The following is a 24332-nucleotide window of genomic DNA, read 5'->3' as shown; positions in this document are numbered from 1 at the left end:
CTCTACTAAAATCGATCTCCCGCTTACTAAAGTCTCCCATCTCTTATCTACTTTAAATACCGAAGCTAGACTCATTTCTGTCCAGCTGCTATACTGATGCCTCCAGCCTGTGCCAGCCATTGCACTAGCTGCCTGTTCACTACAGTGTACAATAAAGTCTTCTCTTACCTACAAAACTCTAAAGTTCTGCACCATCCTACATCTCTTCCCTCATTTGTCTACTAACCGACTTGTGCTCTCCATTTCACTAGTGAGCCTAGACCAGTGTTTACCAAACCCCATCCTCACGGCCTCCCACAGGTGATGTTTTCAGGATCTCCTTAGTATTACACAGGTGATTGAAATATCATCAAGGCATTAGGAATTCTCTCACCTGTGCAATACTAAGGAGATCCTGAAAACATGACGTGTGGGGGGCCGCGATGATGGGGTTTGGGAAACACTGGCCTAGACTAACATGCTCTACAAATTGAGCCTCCCACTAAAGGACTTCTCTTGTGCTGCACCAGTTCTCTGGAATTAACTACCCTGGACAATCCCGTTAATTCCTAGTATTTACAGTTTCAAAAGTGCCACAAAAGAGACATTCCTTTAAAATAGGCCTATCACCTTACCCATTTTGTATTCTCTGTTCTCCCTTCCTAAATTTTCCCCAGAATCTAGTCCATCCTCTAATCTGTTTTCACATGGTCCTTGTACAGATGATGGCTGATGACGTGTTCACAATGTTATCTGAATGCCCTCAATTATTACACCAATGGCTGGACCATCAATGACAAGCACTTTACTTTTTGTACCACCCCCATTTCCTCAGATTGTAAACTTGGAAGCAGGGCCCTCACTTCTCTTGGTAGGTGTTCAATCATGTGGTACCATATAAAGTCTTATTTTGGTTGTACAAGTGCCCTCTGGATTGTGAAGTGTTGTGGAATATGTTGATGCTAAATAGATAATTACTATCCCATATCTGACCACTTCCGGGATAGATCTGAACAAGATGTATGGTAAATGAAGTGTTCGGATGCAAAAATGAAAAAAAATATGCAGCGAATCGTACCCTATACAGTGCAAAGGTGAAAGGAGTTGTAAAAAAAATTAACATAAGTGAATATTATATGGAATCAATGGTGAGTTTTAAATATATTTTATTAAAACCCAATACACAAAAAGGATCCTGTTTCACAAGTAGTGATGGCAGAGTTCTTCTGATACTTTCAGCTTGTATAGTTTGTAGTGTAAAATTCCCCTCCCTCACAGGGACACCTTTATGCTGGAACTTAAAAAAATGATAAACCAGGTAAGTCCCAGGATTTTTTTTTTTTTTATTCCCCAGGTATTGTTTAAGAGATCATGACAGGTAACTTCCAATCTTTACTTTTATGCTGATCCAAAAGAATAGCAATCAGAAAACAGCCAGAAATTTTTGTATTAGCAACAAAATCTTGACTGACATGCTGGTCCTCAAAAGGAACTGACATCCATTACCGCATTGTGGTGAATTCTCATTGTACCCCAAACAGCTATAGTTTCCCCAGAGGAATATCACTTTTCACACACTGAACCTTCTGCCAGTACCTTACAACTTTTTCAAAGAGGAATCTGTCAGTAGGATCAACCCTCCTAAGCCGTCTATATGGCTATGTAGGCCCTAGAAAGCTGAATAAAATGATACCTTGATAGTTGCAATCCGATGTCTTATTCCAGAGAAATATTTTAAATATGCAAGTGAGCTTTTAAGACTTAATAGAATCTGCCAAGCTCAATTTAAATAGAAAAAAGGGCATTACCAGTATGACCTGTAATGACTGCAGATGTGCGATAGCAGAAGAGCAGACTTTCAGCACGACGACTACAGCTGAGCTGAGCTTTGCCTCGTTACAAACATGTGCAGTTGTAGCTCTGCTCATAGTGCGTCACATCAGCTGTACTGCCCTCCCCAAACACTGGCTGTCTGGGAGATTGAAGCGGAAATAGTCTTAGTTGCAGTAAAGCACAGCTCTAGAGCAGAGCTGACAGCACTATGAGAGGAAAGCTCCAGAGGCTTGTAATAAGATAAAGCTCAGCTTTTCTTTACTGCATCCATTGTAATCACACACAGATATGCAAAGAGATAAGGAGAGCAGACTGTCAGTCATTACATGTCTCACACTGGTAATACCCCCTTTTACATTTAAAAAAACTTTTGAAGTAGACTCCCTGGGAGATCCATGTCCTGTCCACAGATCTTAAAGGAGTAGTCCACTACCCCATGAAAAATAACAGCATGTACTCTCCTCCAGTGCAGGTGCCATTCCAACGATGTCAGCACATTGTCTCCCAGGACTCACATGACATTATGTCATGCAAACCCTGCAGCCAGTCAGCAGTCTTTTCACTCACTTCCTTTCAACAAAACAAAGATCCATAGGAAGTGAGCACAACAGTCATTACCTCAGCTGTAACCCAGAATAAGTGAGTGAAGCGCCTGATGATTATGTCAAGCGAGCCCCTTGGATGCCAAGCACCAACATAGCTGGAATGACGCACCAGAGGAGAGTAACTGCTATTTTATATGGGGGAATCTAGTGATTGAGAAGCAGTTGTGAGTAGTGGACAACCCCTTTAACATCCATGCTTTTTTGTACACAAATTAGTTTTTCTGGAATAAGACATTGTATCGCAATAAGAGCAAAGTAGTAACACTGTTTCTGGAAACCAGTAGCCAAATTCTTGTCACACCTTCTCTTTAAGGCCTCCTCCATATGTCTGTTTGCAGTATGTGTGATATCAGGTTTTTTTTGGGTTTTTTTTTTTTGTTTTCCCCAAACAGATGCCACATGTAACTATTATAACCTATGCTGCTGTGCAAATGTCCGTATTTTTTTTCTTCTCTTTTCCACGGACCGTATATCAGTGTAAACCACACAGACATGTCATCCATACTGCCGGTAAAAACTGACAAGGGCAAATCGAAGTCTACAGGTCAGTGTAAAACACTTACAGCACACAGATGCCCTCCGTGTGCTGTACATGTTTAACACTGCAAACTATAGGAGAAGCTTTGTTTTTTTACATTTTTTTCCCCCTGGTACTGGTTTTGTACAGATGTCAAAAAAAAAAAAAAAAAAAAAAAAACCCTTTGAAAATCCGGCCCCTAAGTGAGAACAGAGTTTCCTCAGGGCCTGTGCGCAGAAAGATTTCCACAAGGAAGTCAGACAGTGGCATGGGAAACGTAGCATTACATGGTGTCCATTCACACAATACAAGAACAGCTCAAGGTCCCCAGTATGAAAACTACCCTGACACAGCAGCACCCACTTCAGGCTTGTAGGGGAGGAGTATAGATCTGGTATTTGAAGTATGGTCTTCATGAAAGTGCTCCTTTCTTATAGATCCTCATTCTCCAGACTAAGGCATTGTGTCTTTTTGCCTGTCAGCAGCACCATGTAGTATAGTTTTTGCAATGGTCCCTATAAAATAGGAAACCAAGTCTGAGTGCAAAAGATATACTGTAAACCAGCTCGGTTTGGTGTGTCAGGTTATAGGCAGTCCATCTCCTGATTACACGGGACGATGTTCTGCTGATGATTTTTAACGTCACCCAATAATCACACCCAAAGAATAAGCATTTCAGGCGATAACCGGCCTATTGAGATGGGCCGATGGCTTAGTGTTCACAGATTACTGGCTGGTCTACATGTGCTAGTAAGTTTCAGTAGTGTCCTTATATGAAAATCTGTTCTTTACCTCCCGTAAGATATTTTGCACATTATAAAGTTTGCAATAGGTAACCATAATGAGAAAGTCAGGGAATAATTAACTTCCGTAGTGTGAGATAACCAGTATTAGCTAGACGAGTAAAACAGTAATGGGGTAAAATAAATATGCAGTGTGCAAGCGGCCTCAAATCATGGACGCCTTACATGCTTGGCCAACACTGGAATGTTCTAGGTGATTGTTTTCCATTCACGGTAAAATTCTTGTCTAAAAGGACTCGATATGGAATCTCCTTGTGCACTCGGAAACAGCACCACATATACGAGATCAGAATACCCAACTGGGTACGGGGCTTTTAGATGGGCCAATGTTACCCTAGATGGCTACCACATATACGAGATCAGAATACCCAACTGGGTAGGTTTTTTTTAGATGGGCCAATGTTACCCTAGATGGCTACCACATATACGAGATCAGAATACCCAACTGGGTAGGTTTTTTTTAGATGGGCCAATGTTACCCTAGATGGCTACCACAGAGTGGTCGACAAGTCTCACTAAAGATTTAGATTTTCTGGTTCTTAAACCAAATTGTTTTACCCTCCAGTAACATAATGACCCTCTGACGATAGAAAGAGGTGCAGCTTCCTATATTCTGGGAAGGGTTCATTGATTTCTCAAGAGGAACCTGAATAATTTTCCCAAGGGTGTTTAAGGCAAGATGCTACCTGCCTCCATGTACTAGAACAGGAGGACAAGCTTTCCTTATCGGTAACCGGATCACACATGCTATAAACAGCACCTGTGCACAGACGTGCTTCATAATGCTGACATATAGCGAATATTCTCCTGTGCACAGATTGTGATCGCTCACACAAGTCACAGGCCAAGCACTGGATCACATCTCGTCACTACCAAGCAAGAAAGCCTCCCCTTCCCAAAGGAGTAAAGACTTTTCTGACTACATATGACTGGATCTGATGACGTTCTTGGCACTAAATATATGGCTTCTGCTACAGTGGCCTTCTGACTGCACAAATTACACAGCTCAGGCGCCAACATTAGGGCTGATTGTATGGGAGGATGTGGATTACCCAAATTAAAAATCATGGAGCCATGGGACAAAAAGTATTGTATATTCAGGTGCTGGAGTCAAATGCTTAAGAAAGGGCAACTATCATTTCTAAAGATTTGTTATACCGTACTGTGGTTTTACATTTTCTTCTGATGACGTCTTCTGTGCACAGGGGCAGGCCTAGATGGGTTTGGTCTCCTGCTCCAGCCCCTCCGCCTGCCTCCTGTATTTCTACATGTCACTGATTATTCAGTGAACTACCTCAGTTTTGAAAACTCGCACCGCTATCATTGTGTGGGCGGCGCATGCAGTGTGAGATTCCACATCTGGTCTTCAATAAAATGGCACCCGAGTCAGCACATGTGCAGATCGAGATTTCTCCTTACAGTTTGGGAGTCCGCAGCGGGAGAGAGAATTTTCCAGCTCCAAATTTCGGATCCCTATTGATTTATATGGGGTGCAAGCTTTCACGGGTCCGCTCATCCCTAGTAGTCAGTAAAAAATTTGAAGCCATGACTACAAAAGAACCAGTGAATGGGTTCCTTCAACAAAAGTATCAATTTAATCAGTATGATGGTGCCATTATGGCCATACATTTACTATAGTGATAAAGAGAACCTGTCAGCAGGATTTAAGATCTACATTTCGCATAAAGAAGAACGAGGAGTCCTGAAAGTGATATGGCCCCCATAGAGCCCTAATACACATTATAGAGTCTGGGTGGGGTTAAATCAGACAATGAATTGCAGAATTTAACATACATAGAAGATCTGTGCTTAGTTCTTCAAGATGTTTGGAGCAATCATTCTGAAGAATTCCTTCAAAAACTGTGTGCAAGTGGACCTAGAAGAATTGATGCTGTTTGAAGGAAAACGGTGATCACACCAAATATTGATTTGATTCAGATTTCTTTTTAGTTCACCATTTTTAACAACCAAAATACAAACCATTAACACTTCTATATTTTTTAATGCATTCTTACCACACCTGCTAAAAACTTTTGTACAGTAATGTATATTATTTTTTTAGCAAGAAAGTTAAAATTTTTAGACATATCTAATGTTATATTTTTCAAGTAAAAAACCCCAAAAAAGGGCCAAATAGTGAACCCTGGGTCTTCTGAAATTACCAACAATAATTTATGATTGTGTATACATGCGAACCACACCTCAACATGTCAAAAGCCAAATGTGTAGGGTTTAGAAAAAAAATATCAACCTCCATTCATCCAGAGCATTGAGTTAAACACTACCTTTGCTAGTTTCAATTGGCATTTATAGTAATAACAATATATAGGGACACCATATATGCGCTCAAAACAACTAGGTGTACAAAAGAACCTCCCATATGCCCTTTAAACACAAAAGGTACCATGGATTATACAATAGAATCCCACATGACCTCTATTCAAAAAGGTACCGTGGATTATGTCAGGGAAAATCAAAAAAGCCACACTGAAAGATTCCTTCGGGTTATTGTTATATCAAACAAAATGAAACAATCTCACCCAATCCTAAAGTGCATCATGGCTTGATTCATCCTGGTGAAATGTCATCCTAAAATTCATGACCAAACCATACTGGAGGTCTTTTGAAAGGAGGATAAAGGCTGATTGAAATGGTGGAGACCCTCAGCCCCCCTTTTCAGTCTCCCCTGATGAATCTACTTTAGGAGGAAACGCGTTGGGAGCAGGATACCTCCAGTATGTTTTGGTCATGAATTTTAGGATGACATTTCACCAGGATGAATCAAGCCATGATGCACTTTAGGATTGGGTGAGATGGTTTCAGTTTGTTTGATATAACAATAACCCGAAGGAATCTTTCAGTGGGGCTTTTTTGATTTTCCCTGACATAATCCACGGTACCTTTTTGAATAGAGGTCATGTGGGATTCTATTGTATAATCCATGGTACCTTTTGTGTTTAAAGGCATATGGGAGGTTCTTTTGTACACCTAGCTGTTTTGAGCGCATATATGGTGTCCCTATATATTGTTATTACTATAAATGCCAATTGAAACTAGCAAAGGTAGTGTTTAACTCAATGCTCTGGATGAATGGAGGTTGATTTTTTTTTTTTTTTTTTTTTTTTTATTTATTTATTTATTTTCTAAACCCTACACATTTGGCTTTTGACATGTTGAGGTGTGGTTCGCATGTATACACCATCATAAATTATTGTTGGTAATTTCAGAAGACCCAGGGTTCACTATTTTGCCCTTATTGGGTTTTTTTTTTACTTGAAAGATAATTTTTATACATATCTAATAACTGTTATATTTTAACTATCTTGCTAAAAAAAATGTGATTAATCTGGTGGTTACCCCGATAGCTTGTTATATACAGTAAAGTATATTAGTCTACAAAATGCTGCAGATTGGCACGAGGATAAGTCAAAAGCCACCCATTGCACTAAATACCACTGAAGTAGACAGCTTCTGAATGAATGGTGTATAGTCTCAATATTATCAGCCCATTAAACAACGACAAACAGCTACTTGCAAGCTAATCTGTGCTGGTTTAAAAGGTCAGTTTCTTTTTTTTTTTACAGTCCAACAATGTTTTATGTGCACAGATTGATCTATAACATTTTCTGCGCTCAGAACAAATGGACCAACAAGTGCACATATCTCCTGTTTACACAGGGCTGCTGAACGGCAATATTGCTAGATACACTAGGAAGCTGGGTGACTGCTTTCCATCAACACTATAAAGACGCAGTGATGCAGCCAGCATGGTTGTCTACTAATACACAGGAAGCAATCATATGTAAAAAGGACGATGTGGCATTGAGGTAACACATTCAGGTCTTAAAAATAAAAAGCTGCACGAGGGAAGAGGGATGGTGCTTAAACACAACGTAGAGAAATAACGGCAAGGGTACGGTAGTCCTATAGATTTCAGTAGGCTGCACATAACGGAAGCAGCCATTTAATGAACTTTATTATTATTCATGAGGATTCAGCCCTTCTATTCAATGTGAACCAGCAGAAAGTGTTTGACGATTCAGAAAGGTCAGTGGTTCACAATAAATCAAATAAAGGAACATTGGTGAGTCCATAGAAAGCTCCACTCTGTAGCTATGCGCAGCACAATAGCTGGTAAACTTGTACATCTAATCCAAAGCTTGCGTCGTTTCACTCAGCTGTAAGTATAAAATTCTACATACTGAAAAAAATAAAAATAAAATAAGATGTATATCAAGAAGTAAAACTTACTTGGAGAACCGCTCCATTATAGCAGCATTCTTCGGCTTGACAAGAGACAGCTCTCTCGCTGTTACGCGGAGGGACTGGGAGGCCCACTGACCCCTTTTAAACCCAGAAGTGTCCATGTTAAGAGACCTAGGGTCAAATAAAGATTATTATTAATCTTGCAGAACGAGTCAAAAAGTAACAGCAGAAATTTGTCCTGACTGCAATTTCTGCAAGTTATTTATTTATAGATGAAGCGAGGCGCCTGGAACAGTCTTGCACAATGAACTGGCAGCCTCATCGGGTGAAGCCACGGACACTTGCAAACTCATGTTTAGAAGAGAATTAACAGATTCCAGGTTTACATATCAAATACCTATAGGCGCAGTCCTTAGGAGGGCATCGTTTTACCATAAAAGAAACTACACTTCAATCTGTAAACTCAACTTTAGATCACAAGAGTTCCCACCCCACTTCCTTCCAAAAACAATAAGCAACCAAAACTACTCACATCCATCAAAATGTTTATCATGGATTCAGAATTGTATCAATGAATTTGATACATGACTCGGATCAAAAGTGAACAGCTCCATAGACCTTAATGGGTACGTGCTCTGCGAAAAAGTTTGATAAGACAAGTACGCGATTCACAGGCATCTGAATGAGGCCTTAATGAACAAACAGAAGCCTCAGCGACTAGAGCATACGTGTCAAACTCCAGCCCGTGGGCCAAATCTGGCCCACAGGGTGGTTATATTAGGCCCGCGACACCAGAACCGCCACCTCTATGTGGGGGGCCCATTATGCCGCACAGAGGGCTATGTGGGGGGCCCATTATGCCGCACACTGGTTGGCCCCTCGACTTTGTCCCAGTTTTTCATTTTGGCCTTCTGCATGTTTAAGTTTGACATCCCTGGCCTAGAGCCACCAAATCACAATGCAGGTCTGTTGCAGTCACTTGAGGGGTGTTAATCACTTGGCTACCCAGTAATCTGATGGCAGATCCTTCTATGCCACGTCTAGGAGGTGCAGCCAGTGTTTCAACAACTTTAAGATTGCAAACCATGCCATGACCTCTCTGTTGTGACAAGCAATGGCTCCAATGCATCAAAGAATTTTCAGCAGAGTTCTGGTGTAAATTGCTTTGATAAGTACATTTTATGTAATTTGGAGATTAAACATTTTTGAGACTTTATCAAACTAAATTCTCCTGACTGTTAAAATGGGTGTAATGCCACGGTGTGTAATCATGGCTGGATGTGCTGTCACTTATGCCAGAAATCTTACTCCAGTTGGCGACTGGATTCAGATTTCTGGCATGGCGCAGGGAGGCACACAACACTCTTGAAACGCTCCTGATTCATGAAGAAGCTCTTAATGAATCTGGAGCATTTGACTCCTACACACCCCATCAACACCAGTGAAAAAAAATCCCCAGTCTTGATGAATTGGGGTCAATGTCTTTACCCAGTTTCTGTATGCTTTTCTGTATTGATCTTTTCTAAACCTATCCATATCTTAGGCTACGTCCCCACGACCAGGAACCAGCAGCGCATCGTATTTTTACTGAGTCCAAAGCCGCACTTGTATTGTCAATACATGCAGATCCACTGCCTGCAATGAAGTTCAATCGGTCAAAATCTGTAGCAGAGACTCAGCGTCTCCGCCTCAGAAATTGACATGCTGCGGCTCAAACCCACGCCGCAGGGGAGTTCACGCAGAATTTTAAAGAAAAAAAAAGGGACGAAGGCTTAGCTGAAAACACGCGTTGGGGCGCCCATCCAAAGATTCTCTTACCCCTTTGGCTGTCACTTCTCTATGTAAATGAGGGATATTCTGGGACCTTGATTAATTGTGTTTATATCAGCATGTATGATTAAGTGATGCTTACAATGCGTGACATTTTGCCAACATTGTGTATATCTGAGGCCAAATTGGGTGTTCCAATATAGCAATCATGTTTATGGTACATTATGGTGCCTACATTCTGAGACCGTCTTTTGATTAATTCCTGTATGGGACGTGCGCCCCTAATTTCCACAGGCATGTTAATTATCGTCCCTCTATATGTATCCTCATTTTTTGAATAAAGTTTTGTATATGGATTATTAACTGGGATTCCTTTCTTATGTCTGTTTAGCATTAAAAACAAGCACTGTGAGCATGGGATTTCATAAATCCCATCCACCGTGCTTGTACTGTACAACGCAGCGTTTTGGAAGCAGCGTATGTGAGCTGCTAATGGAAAAGGAGAGTTTCACCAGCTCACCTGAGCTCACAGTGATTCCATAACGTGAGAAAAAGGAAGATTTCCAGCTTCTTAAATAGTCCAAAAAGACTTTATAAAATCAGATTCCATAGTCATGTTATATAGCCAGGGCAACGCGTTTCGAACGCAAAGCTTGCGTTCTTTGTCAAGACAGTCTTGACAAAGAACGCAAGCCTTGCGTTCGAAACGCGTTGCCCTGGCTATATAACATGACTATGGAATCTGATTTTATAAAGTTTTTTTTTACAATAAAAGGATTTTTGGACTATTTAAGAAGCTGGAAATATTCCTTTTTCTCATGGTATGTGAGCTGCGCCCAAAACGCTGCCATTCCTGATCGTGGGCACGTACCCCAACATGCACAGAACCCCTGAGCGGTCCAGTATGTGTTTTATCTTAAGCACCCCGATACAAGTAATGAAGAGCTTCATTACTTGTATCAGGATAGCATGAGAAAACTCCATTTGTAAAGGTTCACTCTTACGGGAGATTCTAGGCATGGATGTATGATCCTGAGATTGCAGCAGTCAGTAAAAGACACTCATGATGAAAGCATCATAGAAAACTTCTCAGAGATTTGGAAAAAGGCCATTAAAATTTACATGAAGCTTAAAACGGAGCAGCACTTTGGCAGTGCATGGACAGATGTATAGGAAAACTGTTCAATCGCCTCTGAATATACGCATTTTTGGTACAGATTTTTCCTCCACTCATAGTATGAGTGAAATCAGCAGCAAAAACGCTCAACAAATTGACATGCTGCAGATTTAAGTCTGCAAGTCAAAAGTAAGCAGCGTGTGCATGAGACTTCAGGATTCACATTCACTTTGCTGGCATCAGGAAATCCTTCAGGTTTCGGTGCAGAAACACAAAGCAACAAATCTGCATCATGTGTACAGGCCAAAATAGTGTTTTTTTCCATGCAAACCATCAGTCCATGAGGAAAACTGGCCATGTGCATTGGTACAGCAACCATGGGGCACACGGACAGATTATATGAGTGTATAAACGGACCACAAGCGACCTGAAGGATCAGCCTGTGATCTTATGTGCATGGGCAAGGGGTGGGGGTCTCCAGACTTTTCCACAAAAATGTTGGGAACAAAAAGACTGAAATGTTGAGTTTCAAAATGCCCAATCCTCCATTTTATTGAAGGATCCCAATTAGTCATTGATTGAACAGATATTTGATGTCCAGCTGCAGAGGCATCACCCCACACCTGTACACCCACTACATAAACACAATGAATAAACATTTTCCACACTGGCACAAGTTAACCAGATATTACACATAATAAGACCTTATTCTTCCTCTAATCAATACCAAGCCTCAGACACACCCATGAACTCCCATAAAATAAACTTGCTCCAGAAACCCGACGAGAAGCCATGAGTAATACAAGTATCCCTTTCCATAGCAGACATCAGGACAGGAGGCAGATGTCAGCGGTACAAATAACCCAAATACATGAAGAAGCCATCATCGGAGCAGGAGAAATACCGCGTAAATATACTGTATATACGGGTGAAACATAACCTGCAGTGTTAAAAACCAGACAAACTTGTCACCGCCCGGTGACCACAATGAGCATTATGTGGATAGCTGCCCTCATTCCTGTACGATTTGTCATCAGCGTACCAGCATGCTGTTAACTCCATCATGTAGCGCTGCACATCAGAAGAAGGCTTCCTGCTATACGAGCAAAGGAAAGGCCACGATAAAAAGCAGACAAATGTCCGTAACCTTTCAAGAAAGCAATTAGTTTATTCTAACATTTTCCATGTTACAGAATCTGAGAAGACACAGGATCCAGTAGGTTGGTGGGAAGGGGGGAAAACACAAAGAGGAACTCCAAAGTCAGAAAGGTGCTTCTTTGTACACAAAATAATGGGAACTGAAAATGGGAACAGGGATATAGGATGTCCCTATATAATATCCGTCTCTCCATATGCCAACAACTAGTAAAGGAGTAACACTCAAACAAAAAGGACAATTCATAAAAAGGATTGGGATATTTCCATCTTGTCAGAAATGAGTCATTGTTTCAAGTGATAAGCTGTAAGTGACACTCTGGGCGAAGCCGAAAATGATAATTGCCAGGAGCAGCTTAATGCCTCACCGAGACGTCAGTTTTCGTGAACCCTTCATAGTCTATGGGGCACGTCCACGTTTGTTTGTTTTTTTTATTATAACAAGTGTATGGTCAGTGCAAATCTCAAACCACGCATAGATGGCAGCAGTGTACCAGGGCTGTGGAGTTGGAGCCCATTTTGGTGGAGTCAGTATAAAATGGACCGACTCCTAAAATATATAATAAATTGGGTAGAGTAGTTCAATGCAGTTTGTGGGGAATATTTTTTCATAAGAATTTGGGAAAGTTATGAAATGTCCTATAAATGTCTGTCCTATTCCTGATCTAAGGGTCTAGATCAGGGGTCTCAAACACGCGACCCCTGAGGCTGCTTTATGCGGCCCGCAGGCACAGACCCCTTGATGATCCCGACCTTGTCCAGGAGGAGCCGCCGACAGCAGCGCTGCATTGCCGCACAGAGACTGTTTCCCAGCACTGCATTTCCAATGCCAGCTGCCGGCCAATCAGAGGCCAGCAGCTGATATCTGCGTGTCGGCGCAGCGAGTATGACGTCATTGCCATATGCAGATGTCAGCTGCTGGCCTCTGATTGGCCGGCGGCTGACATTGGAAATGCTGTGCTGGGAGACAGTCTCTGTGCGGCAATGCAGCGCTGCTGTCGGCGGCTCCTCCTGGACCAGGTCGGGATCGTCAAGGGGTCTGACTCTGTGGTGCCTGCGGGCCACATCTGCAGGAAGGACGCCGAGGGAACGGAGGACAGGTGAGAATCATCTTTTTTTTCTATTTTATGTGTGTGAAGAACAGCACAGGGAAAACATAGCCACAGGATGGGGACCTGGATGGGGCACATAGCCACAAGATGGGGACCTGGATGGGGCACATAGCCACAGGATGGGGACCTGGATGGGGCACATAGCCACAGGATGGGGACCTGGATGGGGCACATAGCCACAGGATGGGGACCTGGATGGGGCACATTACTACAAGATGTTTTCCATTATTACTATATGATGCTAATTGTAAGACAATATTACTGTATGTGGCCAATTGAGGGAAATAAAATTGTAAAAAAAATAAAAAATAAAATAAAGCATGAAAAAATATTGGGCACTAAAATGCTGTTTTATATGTAAACTAAAGTAAACACAAAAAAGTGCACGTTTATTATCGCCACATCCATAACGACCCAAGCCATAAAAAATAAACACGGCAAAAATGTTCAAAAGGTGTATACAAAAAAATGGTATCACTAAAAATGTCACATTGAACAAAGAATGCGGCCCCCCAAATTCAAATTTTTTCCATGTGCGGCCCATATACCCAGCAGAGTTTGAGACCCCTGGTCTACATGAATCTATGCTACAGTAAATTTATCACTTAAACATGAGCCGTGTGTGAGGGAGTCGGAGGCATGGAAATTGAGGAGGCGGAAGTTTGGCTTACCAAGTCCTCAACCTTGGTGTACATGCTTTAATTAACACTAATGTATAGGGGGAAGCTTTGAAATTTGTAAGTTTATTCATATTAGAAAAGTCACCAATGAAAGTCAGATCCAAAATATCGATGAACAGTCTGTGCTTTTAATAAGAAAAATCACAGCCATCTACATGAGGCTTTATGTCTCATTCAGACATCAGTTTTCATGGATAAAACATGCACTCATTAATCTAGGGTGCTGTTCATACGTCAGTGTTTCTGCACACCGTGTGTCTCCAAAACAATTACTCAAAATTGTTGTTTGTTTTTTATCTAATGACTCAAAAAATAATGGGGGAGGGATGTATGAATGAGGCACAAAGTCCCCCAGAAAACATTAGACTAACAGTCTAATCCTGCCAGTCAATGGGCTCAGCCAGTAGTCCAATTTATATGAGGGCCACAGAATAATTTTTGTTCGGGGAGTTATATTTCCAGCATGTCCAATTTCTGACTGCAAACCATTTTGTTCTCCCTGAGATACATTGCAATAGATATCTGACAACAGCTCTCAGAGAACACAGGAGTGTTGGATGATCATTCGGCCGACAGCCACCTAAAGTGTATGGGATGCTTAAAGGGAATCTGTCAGTAGGATCACCGCTCCTAAGAAGTCTATATGGGCATGTAGGTCACAGGAAGCTGAATAAAATGATACCTTGATATCTGCTATTTGATGGATTTCTCTGCAATATGTAAGTGAGCTGTTAAGATCCCTGAACCAAACACAGATCTCCACAAGAATCTGCATCTAAAACGTTATTTAAACGAAATGGGGCGTTACCACTACGAGAGGTGTAATGGTCACCCTCGGCTCTCCTCATAACACTGCAGAGCGGTGTGTGATTGTAATGAGGCAAACAAAGCTCTGCTGTGTTAATTATAAACACCTGTAGTTATAGCTCTCCTCTGACTTTTGCCAGCTCTGTTGCATAGCTGTGTTTAACTACAACTAACTTTTTCAGCTTTCATCTCAGTGGTAGGGAGTAGGGAGGGGGTGGAGGCAGGGGAATACAGCCGAGCTGCCAGCACTGAGATCAGAGCTACAACTGCAGATATTTGTAATGAGGTAAAGCTCAGCTCTGCTGTACTGTGTTAGTTATAATCATACAGCTCGGCAGTGAAATCAGGAGAGCAGACTCATTGAATGTCTCACACAGATAAAGTCCTCTTTAGTTTAAAGTAATCTTTGGAAGCAAATTCTCAGGGAGATCTGTGTGCGGGCCATAGATTTTAAAAGCTAATTTACATAACAATAAGAAAGTGGATTTCTCTGGAATAAGACATCAGATATCAACCTATTACATTTGATTATCTATGACCTACAATGTCCACATAAACTGCTTAGGAAGGTTGATCATACTGACAGCGCCGCTAAAGGTTGCATGCACACATCCGTTGTACACGTTTATGTGCGGTCCTCTTTTTCCCCATAATCAAACTATTTGAATAATAAAAAGTAACAATGATGATTACATAACACATTTATAAACAATGGCAAAACTAAACACAAGAACATCAACTGAGGTAGAAGCTGACAGCATAAGAGTCCTTTGTGTCCGGCTATGAAAGAAAATACAAATTCCTATAAACACTACAATTATATTAAGAAGAATAAAATATGGATTCAACAAGGATGTAAAACAGACAACATGCAAGCGGAAAATGGGCAGTTTCTGACGAATGTAAAAACAGCAATCGATGTGTGAATGTAGCTTAAGAGTGTTATTCCCATTTCTGTTTTGTGTCCAATTCAGGAATAACTGCTTTTAGGTCCCAGCCAGGTGGGGTAACCTAGATGGACAGTCCCAGCTGTGCCATGCCGTGTGGGACTACCATAAAAATGCAGATACAGCAAAACGAGTTATGCAGATTCTACAACTCAGGAGTTATGCTAACAGTGTAGCATTGCTACGCTTTTCCTTATAGGACTGACACTTTTTTTTTTTATTGATGGCCTAGCCTTAAGATGGCCATAAATATCTGAATGGTGGGGTACAGCTGGAAGTTCTCAGTCGGAACACAGCAGCTCCATTAAAAATATAGTGGCTGTGACCGGGTACTATACATCCACCTCTTATTCATTTGAAAAGGGGATGGATCTGCAGTACCCAGACACGAACACTATAAAAATGGCAGGACTGCTGTGTACCGGCAGCATTTGAGAACATACGGTCACTGCCAGCAACAGACAGAAGGCCATCACAGAGGGGAGGGGGAAAAAAAAAAAAAAAAAAAAAAAAAAAAGGTAGTGGCCGGCCAACCTCTAACTACCACTCCTTTCTAGGGTACTTAACCGTGCAACATAGCTGTCCTCAGCTGTTTTTGTAATGGCCTCCTAAATTAAGTGTTTTATATCAGCATTTGTAAGAAAAAAAAACGAGTGGGTGAAAAAAAAAAAAAAAAAACAGAAATGGTGACGCGTTTCTATTATACTTTTCTTCTGATTGTTCCATTCTTGATATTGGCTTACAAATACTGAATGTGGCTCGTCACTTCATAAAACTTTTTATAGGCTCTGAGCTAATTGGTGGGGTCTGGGTCCTGACACCGCTGTGAGGGGCTACGTGTACAGAACGGTGTAGAAGCCTCTACATTCGCATTGCTGTGTTCGGACCCACAGACTTACTAATGAACCCATACACCACTGTGTGCGCATCATAGCGTTATTTTGGCTTGACTGGTGGGGGTCTCAGGACCCAGACCACCACTTACCAGCAACACTACTAAGAGCCTACAATATAGAAAAAGTCTTACAAAGTGACAGTTGCACTTAAGGTAAGCAGACTGACCGTGTAGGTGAGACTTTGGTTCTTGGTGCGGTTTATTTTTTGTTTATTAAATACAGCTATTGCTCAGAATGTGAATTTAAGGGCCAATTCACATCATCAAGCAATGCATCCATCCTCAACGAGTTACAGAAGTCACGTAGTTCACCATGCTCTGCTGCTTCCGTCTCAGCCATGACTAGCTGAGATGGGGCTAAACAACTCATTACACATTAGTCTGATGTCTGCCAAACCAGAAAATATCGGCCGACATTATCATGTATGGGAGACTCCCAACTCACCATCAACAGAGGTCAGGGAGAAGATGGATCCAGTCTGTTGGATCCTTTAATCCTCCTGTAAGAAGTCTGGCACAGTCTAAGAACATAGGAGCGTTCAGTGTCGAGACCTGGGGGATTTGGCCACAGACAGCTAGTGTGAATGGGGGTCTTAACACCTTGAACTTGACAGACATTTTACAGAAACCCATCTGATCTATACCAACTACAGATAAACAAGACATCAAAACCAATTAACAGATCTAGTGATCATAAGACTTCTGTGTTATAAATAGGCTTTCAGGTTCAGGGCATTTTACATGCCAGTAGTGACCCCACCACTATCCTTCACACTTAGTCCTGGCACCCATTCGTTGGCCCCGTCGTGCTTGCATCCGAATGTATGCGCTACCGTAGGGAGCGAGTGCCATCTGTATATGCAAGTTAATCTGGGCCATTTAGTCCCTTAACATCGCGTTTTACCACTCATCCGTTGGTCCTGTCAGGGTTTACGTACAAACCTCCCCCAGCAAAATGGGATTCGTACACGCCTGAAAATGATGCAAGTCAGAGCACACGTTCGCTGTCGGCACCATTATAGGCTATTGTCAAGTCAGCACATATATGCACAAATCCAGTTTTGCGGAGGTGGGGGGGGGGGGGGGGGAGGGGGGAGTAGATACCTCCAATACAGTCTGAACATATGGCACACAATGGACATCTACACCTCCAAGGTACGCAGCCACAGGGTCTCCCTCTCAGGCACCATGTGCACAAGCCACAAAGCTGCTTCTTCCCCATGGTTGCACAGTATTCAGAGAGAAGTCAACGTTAAAATGTTATCATGAAGTGGTTTCCCATGAGCAATTAGAGGACCTAAAAAAAAAAAAAAAAACCCACACAACAACATATGTAAGGAGTTCTAAAAAGCAAGCGACGCAACCTACTAACACAGCATAGCTATTAGGCCAGGTGCCCCTGAAGTCAGGTGGCCCCACTTCTGGTCCGGTGCTTGACAAGGTGGCATTTCCTGTATGGGCACATCAGGGCTGCGTGGTGTGCAGAGCCGGCTGACTGCCACATTTCATGGGATTGCTCAACACCCTTCTCTGTCACAGCTGATGGATAGACAAAGAGGGCTGGCTCAGCTATTAGCCCCCTTCACTCATGAATCTGGTCACGTCTGCACAGGATAAGCTGTCCTGAGCCAAGATTACAACCAAAAGTGGAGTTGTTGTGAGTCAGTGGTACCAGTCTCTAGAGAAGGGGTGCACAACCTGTACGCCAGGGACCAAGTGACCATCAATGCCTTTCTGTGCGGCCCTCAACTTAGCTGGTCCCAGATATGCCCAAGTGTCTGGTGGCCACACTTGTATTTTCCATAATGGAGAGTAGAGGAGCTCTATCCTCCCGATGGGTGCCGATTCCAATTTTAGGAATCTCACATAATAGATGTCCATGTCGTGATGTTTCATGACGGCCCATTGGGTTAGTTCAATCTGACCTTGTGGCCCCTGGTCCATAAAAGGTTGTACAACGCTACTGTATATGGACCCAACACAAGGCCTCATGGAGACATCCATGGATCTCTGTCCAATCACAGACCACAATGCACGGACTGGCAGTGTGTCCCAACCAGAGTATCGGCATCATAGAAACATGTGAAGCTCAACCTGCGGCCAGTCTGGGCATTGCTGTCCGTGATACATGGATGTCTGCACAAGTCCTTAGAGATCGGAGGAGGAGTGAAACAAGTACTAAGCAATAAAATTTAAAGGGTTAATCTCAATCTGTGATTTTTGTGGCTGAAACTGGAATTACTATCCAGGGGTTAGTCTAATCTGAATATCTCAGGTGGGAATAACCTTTTAGGATTCTCCCACATATGATTAGGACAGGTTAAAGAATTTTTTGTACAATTATATCACACAAGTGTAGGGTCAGTCAAGGAAAAGCTAAGTGCATACGGAGATTTTTGAAGCGTTTAAGAACCAAGATGTAAGTTTCTCATTCCCTAAAGTGGTTTAGAAGAGCTACTTTCCTGAAGGGTTCTTTGCAGCCTTCTGATAGGACACTGCCTACTTGGAGACGTTTCTTTTCAGACATTTTTTTTTTCTTCCTACAGCTGTTTTTCAAAACCTCTTCGGGAAAAAAAAAAAAAAAATCCTGGTATGAACAGCAACGTAGATTACCCCTAGAAATAGGGAGAGTTGTTCAGGAAGATTTTGTAGAGCATCCACAGCAAAGGGGGGAAAAAACCTGTGTGCAGATTCCCTAGCAGCCAAATATATTAAAAGTAAATCTGTAGATTATGGAAATACTCAGAAAATAAGTGCATGGGATCAGATCTGTAATATTACAGTAATAGGCTCCATTGTCTTACAGTAAGACTCCCAGCTACTTGAGACGGCAGATACTAGTGATAGGGATACAGGTGCGGCAGGACAGCGGTTCTCAGGTTACCGCCATCCCACCTGCTAGGATTACACTGTAGGTCGCAGGTCACACTGTGCACTTATCATCTCTCCTGTCCAAGTCAATGTAAGCCATCTGTAGGGCACGGAGCAGATCTTCATGCGCAGTGCATTGTCACCCAGTGAAAGTGGATGTTGGGCGGAGTAGTTCCCCAGACATGGGTCCATGTGAACAGCTGTACGTCTATAGGTAAGACTCACACCCGGGCGGCCATTTATATATGTACAGTATTGAGATGCATCATCAGGACGGATTGTAAGTCACCGATATACAGTGATGAGCCAGGAGCCGCCATTACAGCCCGCTCTGCCCTCCTCACCTGGGGCAGGTACAGGAGCTTTCCTCTACACCAAAAAATCAGCAGTAGGAAAAAACAAAAAAATTCCCCCTAAACCAGATGACACCATACACCGCACCTGGACTAGAAGAGGCTATAGCTGCCATTTCCCAGCAATTTGCAGATAGATAAGACACAGGTCACATACAGCAGTTATTCCATATGTACTATATAATAACCGTACAGATGCAGGCTGGGGACTGGCCACTGGTAGGACTACAAGTCCCACAACGCCCAGGCAGCAAAGGAGACGGAAAATAGGTGGAAAGTTACCAGTCCTCCACCTTCTCCCGGTAACACCAGCTCCTCTGGGTGCAATCACATCATGTCGCCGCCGCTCACCTCAGACAGCCCGGCTCCCCGCACTCTTCCTCCGTCCCGTGGATGTGTAGTCACCGTTTACCGGTTGTGAGCTCTTCCACCGCGATACCCGCACCTGCTCCGACCCCGCACAACTCAGCACCTGCACCGGCCGCCTACTCTGCGACGTCACCGGCCGCCAGCGCCTCATATACAGCCGGAGAGACACAGCGCCGCCTGCAGGAGATCAGCGGGACTGCAGAGGCTGCTGCGGGCTGAGCAGGAGCAGGGAGCCTCATAGTGACACCGAGCTTTATGTATAGGGGCCGACGTGGAAGACGGGTGTGTATAGGGGCTGGTGTATAGACGGGTGTGTATAGAGGCCGTCGTGTATAGGGTCTGGTGTATAGACGGGTGTGTATAGAGGCCGTCGTGTATAGGGTCTGGTGTATAGACGGGTGTGTATAGAGGCCGTCGTGTATAGGGTCTGGTGTATAGACGGGTGTGTATAGAGGCCGTCGTGTATAGGGTCTGGTGTATAGACGGGTGTGTATAGAGGCCGTCGTGTATAGGGTCTGGTGTATAGACGGGTGTGTATAGAGGCCGTCGTGTATAGGGTCTGGTGTATAGACGGGTGTGTATAGAGGACGTCGTGTATAGGGTCTGGTGTATAGACGGGTGTGTATAGAGGCCGTCGTGTATAGGGTCTGGTGTATAGACGGGTGTGTATAGGGGCTGGTGTATATAGACAGGTGTGTATAGAGGACGTCGTGTATAGGGTCTGGTGTATAGACGGGTGTGTATAGAGGACGTCGTGTATAGGGTCTGGTGTATAGACGGGTGTGTATAGAGGCCGTCGTGTATAGGGTCTGGTGTATAGACAGGTGTGTATAGAGGACGTCGTGTATAGGGTCTGGTGTATAGACGGGTGTGTATAGAGGACGTCGTGTATAGGGTCTGGTGTATAGACGGGTGTGTATAGAGGCCGTCGTGTATAGGGTCTGGTGTATAGACGGGTGTGTATAGAGGCCGTCGTGTATAGGGTCTGGTGTATAGACGGGTGTGTATAGGGGCTGGTGTATATAGACAGGTGTGTATAGGGGCTGGTGTATAGATGGGTGTGTATAGAGGCCGTCGTGTATAAGTGAGCAAAGTTTAAATACATAGTTACATAGTTTATAAGGCCGAAAAAAGACAAGCGTCCATCCAGTTCAGCCTATTTCTTGTGCACTGCAGCTATTCCGCAGCGTTGATCCAGGGGAAGGCAAAAAAAAACAAAACATGCGGTATAGGCCAATTTACATCATTGAGGAAAAATTCACTTCCCGGCTCCAATCTGGCAGTCAGATTAAATCCCTGGATTAATTAACTAAGCATAAGATGTAATTTTATTGTTCTCAAGAAAGGCGTCCAGGCCTCTCTTGAACTCGTTAAGTGAGTTGGACATCACCACTTCCTCTCCCAGAGAGTTCCAGAGTCTCACGGCTCTGACCGTAAAGAATCCCCTTCTATGCTGGTGCAGGAACCTCCTTTCCTCCAGACGCATAGTGTGCCCCCTCGTCTTTGTCACCATCCTTGGTATAAACAGGTCATGGGAGAGATCTCTGTACTGCCCCCTGATGTATTTATACATGTTTATGAGGTCTCCCCTAAGCCTTCTCTTTTCCAACGTAAATAGGCCTAATTTTGACAACCTCTCTGGGTATTCTAGTCCCTCCATTCCCTTTATTACCTTAGTCGCCCTCCTTTGTACCCTCTCTAGCTCCAATATGTCTATCCTGAGCACCGGAGCCCAGAACTGTGCACAATATTCTAAGTGCGGCCTTACCAGCGCTTTATACAGAGGAAGAACAATGTTCTCATCATATGCCCCTATTCCTCTTCTGATGCATGCCATGACTCTATTTGCCTTCGCAGCTGCTGCCTGACACTGGGCACTCCAATTTAATTTGCTATTAACCAAGACGCCCAGGTCCTTCTCCATGTCAGACTTCCCCAACGGTTTCCCATTTAATATGTATGGGTGACTGCTGTTTTTCTTTCCCATGTGCATGACCTTACATTTATCGGCATTGAACCCCATTTGCCATTTTTTGGCCCAACTCCCCAATTTATCTAAATCCTCCTGTAGCTGTGCCCTATCCTCATCAGTATTAACTACTTTACAAAGTTTAGGATCATCTGCAAATATTGCTATTTTACTATCCAACCCTTCCACTAGATCATTAATAAATATATTAAATAATATAGGGCCCAAGACAGACCCTTGAGGCCCCCCGCTAGTAACCCTGACACACCCTGAGCTTACTCCATTGATAACCACCCTCTGCTTTCTATCACTCAGCCAGCTATTTACCCACTTGCACACATTATCCCCCAGACCAAGCATTCTCATTTTATATACCAACCTTTTGTGTGGCACGGTATCAAACGCTTTGGAGAAGTCAAGGTATACAACATCCACTGACTCTCCCCGGTCCAGCTGTGAGCTCACCTCCTCGTAGAAGGCCATCAGGTTTGTTTGGCAGGAGCGATCCCTCATGAATCCATGTTGATATGGAGTTAGACAGTTATTATCATTAAGATATTCTACAATAGCATCTCTAAGAAATCCTTCAAACAATTTACCCACAACAGACGTTAAGCTGACTGGTCTATAGTTCCCAGGGTCACTTTTAGACCCCTTTTTGAATATTGGTACCACATTTGCTTGGCGCCAGTCTAGTGGGACAGTCCCTGTCCATAAAGAGTGCTTGAATATAAGATACAGCGATCTGTCTATCACATTACTTAATTCTTTTAGTACCCGGGGGTGTATGCCATCTGGGCCTGGTGACTTGTCTATTTTGATATTATTTAGGCGTTTCTGAACTTCCTCCTGGGTTAGGTGGGTGATATTTAGCGGAGGGTTTACTTTATCACTCTGCATTTCCTCCGATAAATTGTTTTCTTTTGTGAAAACAGTGGAGAAGAAGCTATTGAGTAGGTTTGCTTTACCCTCATCGCCCTCTATGATTTTACCCAGGTTATTATTCAATGGGCCAACTCCATCAGTTTTAATCCTTTTACTGTTTATATAGTTAAAGGACAGTTTGGGATTCGTTTTACTTTCCTTGGCAATTAGTCTCTCTGTCTCCTCTTTTGCTATTCTTATTTGTTTCTTACAGATTTAGTTTTTTTCCCTATAAGATATTAGCACTTCCTCACTTCCTTATTTAGCCACATTGGCTTCCTCCTATTCCTAGCCCTTTTATTCCCATAAGGTATGTACCTTCTACAGTGACACATAGGACTGTTTTGAAAATTTCCCATTTTCTATCCGTGCTCCTATTACTGAAGATACTATCCCAGTCTATAAGGTGAAGGGCATCTCTTAGCTGATCAAACTTTGCCCTCCTGAAGTTCAGTGTTTTTGTGAGTCCCTTGCTGGGCACCCTACTGAAGCACATGTGGAATTGTATAATGTTGTGGTCACTATTTCCCAGGTGCCCCCCGACCTGCACCTCAGTTATTCTGTCTGGCCTGTTAGTTAATATTAAGTCTAAAAGGGCCGTCCCTCTAGTTGGTTCCTGCACAAGTTGTGACAAATAATTGTCTTTGATAATTGACAGAAACCTGTTTCCTTTCTGAGATCTACAGCTTTCGGTTTCCCAGTCTATATCGGGGTAGTTGAAGTCCCCCATAATAATCACCTCGTTATTTTTTGCTACTTCGTCTATTTGTCTCATTAATAGACTTTCCGTGGCTTCTGCTATATTTGGTGGTTTATAACAGACTCCTATGATAATTTTATTATTGTTTTTTGCCCCATGTATCTCCACCCATAAGGACTCGACCTCCTCATTTCCCTCCCATACATCCTCCCGTATTGTAGGCTTTAGACACGTTTTTACATATAGACAGACTCCACCCCCTTTCCGATTTCTTCGATCCCTTCTAAACAGACTGTAACCCTGTAAGTTAACTGCCCAGTCATAGCTTTCATCTAACCATGTCTCGGTTATTCCCACTATGTCATAGTTACCTGTAGATATTTCTGCTTCCAGTTCATCCATCTTGTTTGTCAGGCTTCTGGCATTTGCTAGCACGCAGTTTACACGATTTTGTTTTGTTCCAATCTTCTCCCTGTGGATTTTATTAGAAATGTTCTTACCTCCCTTCCAAGTATCTTGTCTTGGAACTTCTTTGTCGCACTTCATATCTTTCATTAGTATGTTCTCTGGTTGCATGTTCGTGTCCGGCGTTTTTCTTCCCATCCCCTCTTCTTCTAGTTTAACGCCCTCCTGATGAGTGTTGCGAGTCTCCTGGCGAATGTGTGTTTCCCGGGTTTGTTGAGGTGTAGTCCGTCTCTGGCAAGGAGTCCGTCATAGAGG

The 24332-nt window shown here is 42.9% G+C and overlaps 1 protein-coding gene across 2 annotated transcripts in view; it reads right to left on the bottom strand.

Annotated features, from left to right (window-relative positions):
- LIMA1 (LIM domain and actin binding 1) overlaps positions 1 to 20164 on the bottom strand; it is a 50115-nt gene extending 29951 nt beyond the window's left edge. Inside the window, exons 1-2 of one of the 2 annotated variants that reach the window (XM_073662790.1) lie at positions 20002 to 20164; positions 7989 to 8114 (exon numbers count right to left, since the gene is read on the bottom strand). In XM_073662790.1, the coding sequence (XP_073518891.1) occupies positions 7989 to 8104 (116 nt within the window). In that variant the 5' untranslated portion in view covers positions 8105 to 8114; positions 20002 to 20164. The remainder of the gene's footprint in view (positions 1 to 7988; positions 8115 to 20001) is intronic. The other variant, XM_073662796.1, reaches the window with a different exon arrangement.
- Between the last annotated feature and the right edge of the window lie 4168 nt (positions 20165 to 24332).

Source organism: Phyllobates terribilis, unplaced genomic scaffold, assembly GCF_046119375.1.
Source record: "Phyllobates terribilis strain yellow unplaced genomic scaffold, ASM4611937v1 Scaffold_2__4_contigs__length_985480577, whole genome shotgun sequence".
NCBI lineage: Eukaryota > Metazoa > Chordata > Amphibia > Anura > Dendrobatidae > Phyllobates > Phyllobates terribilis.
Note: the sequence above shows the minus strand (reverse complement) of the source record. Positions and strands in the feature narration are given on the sequence as shown.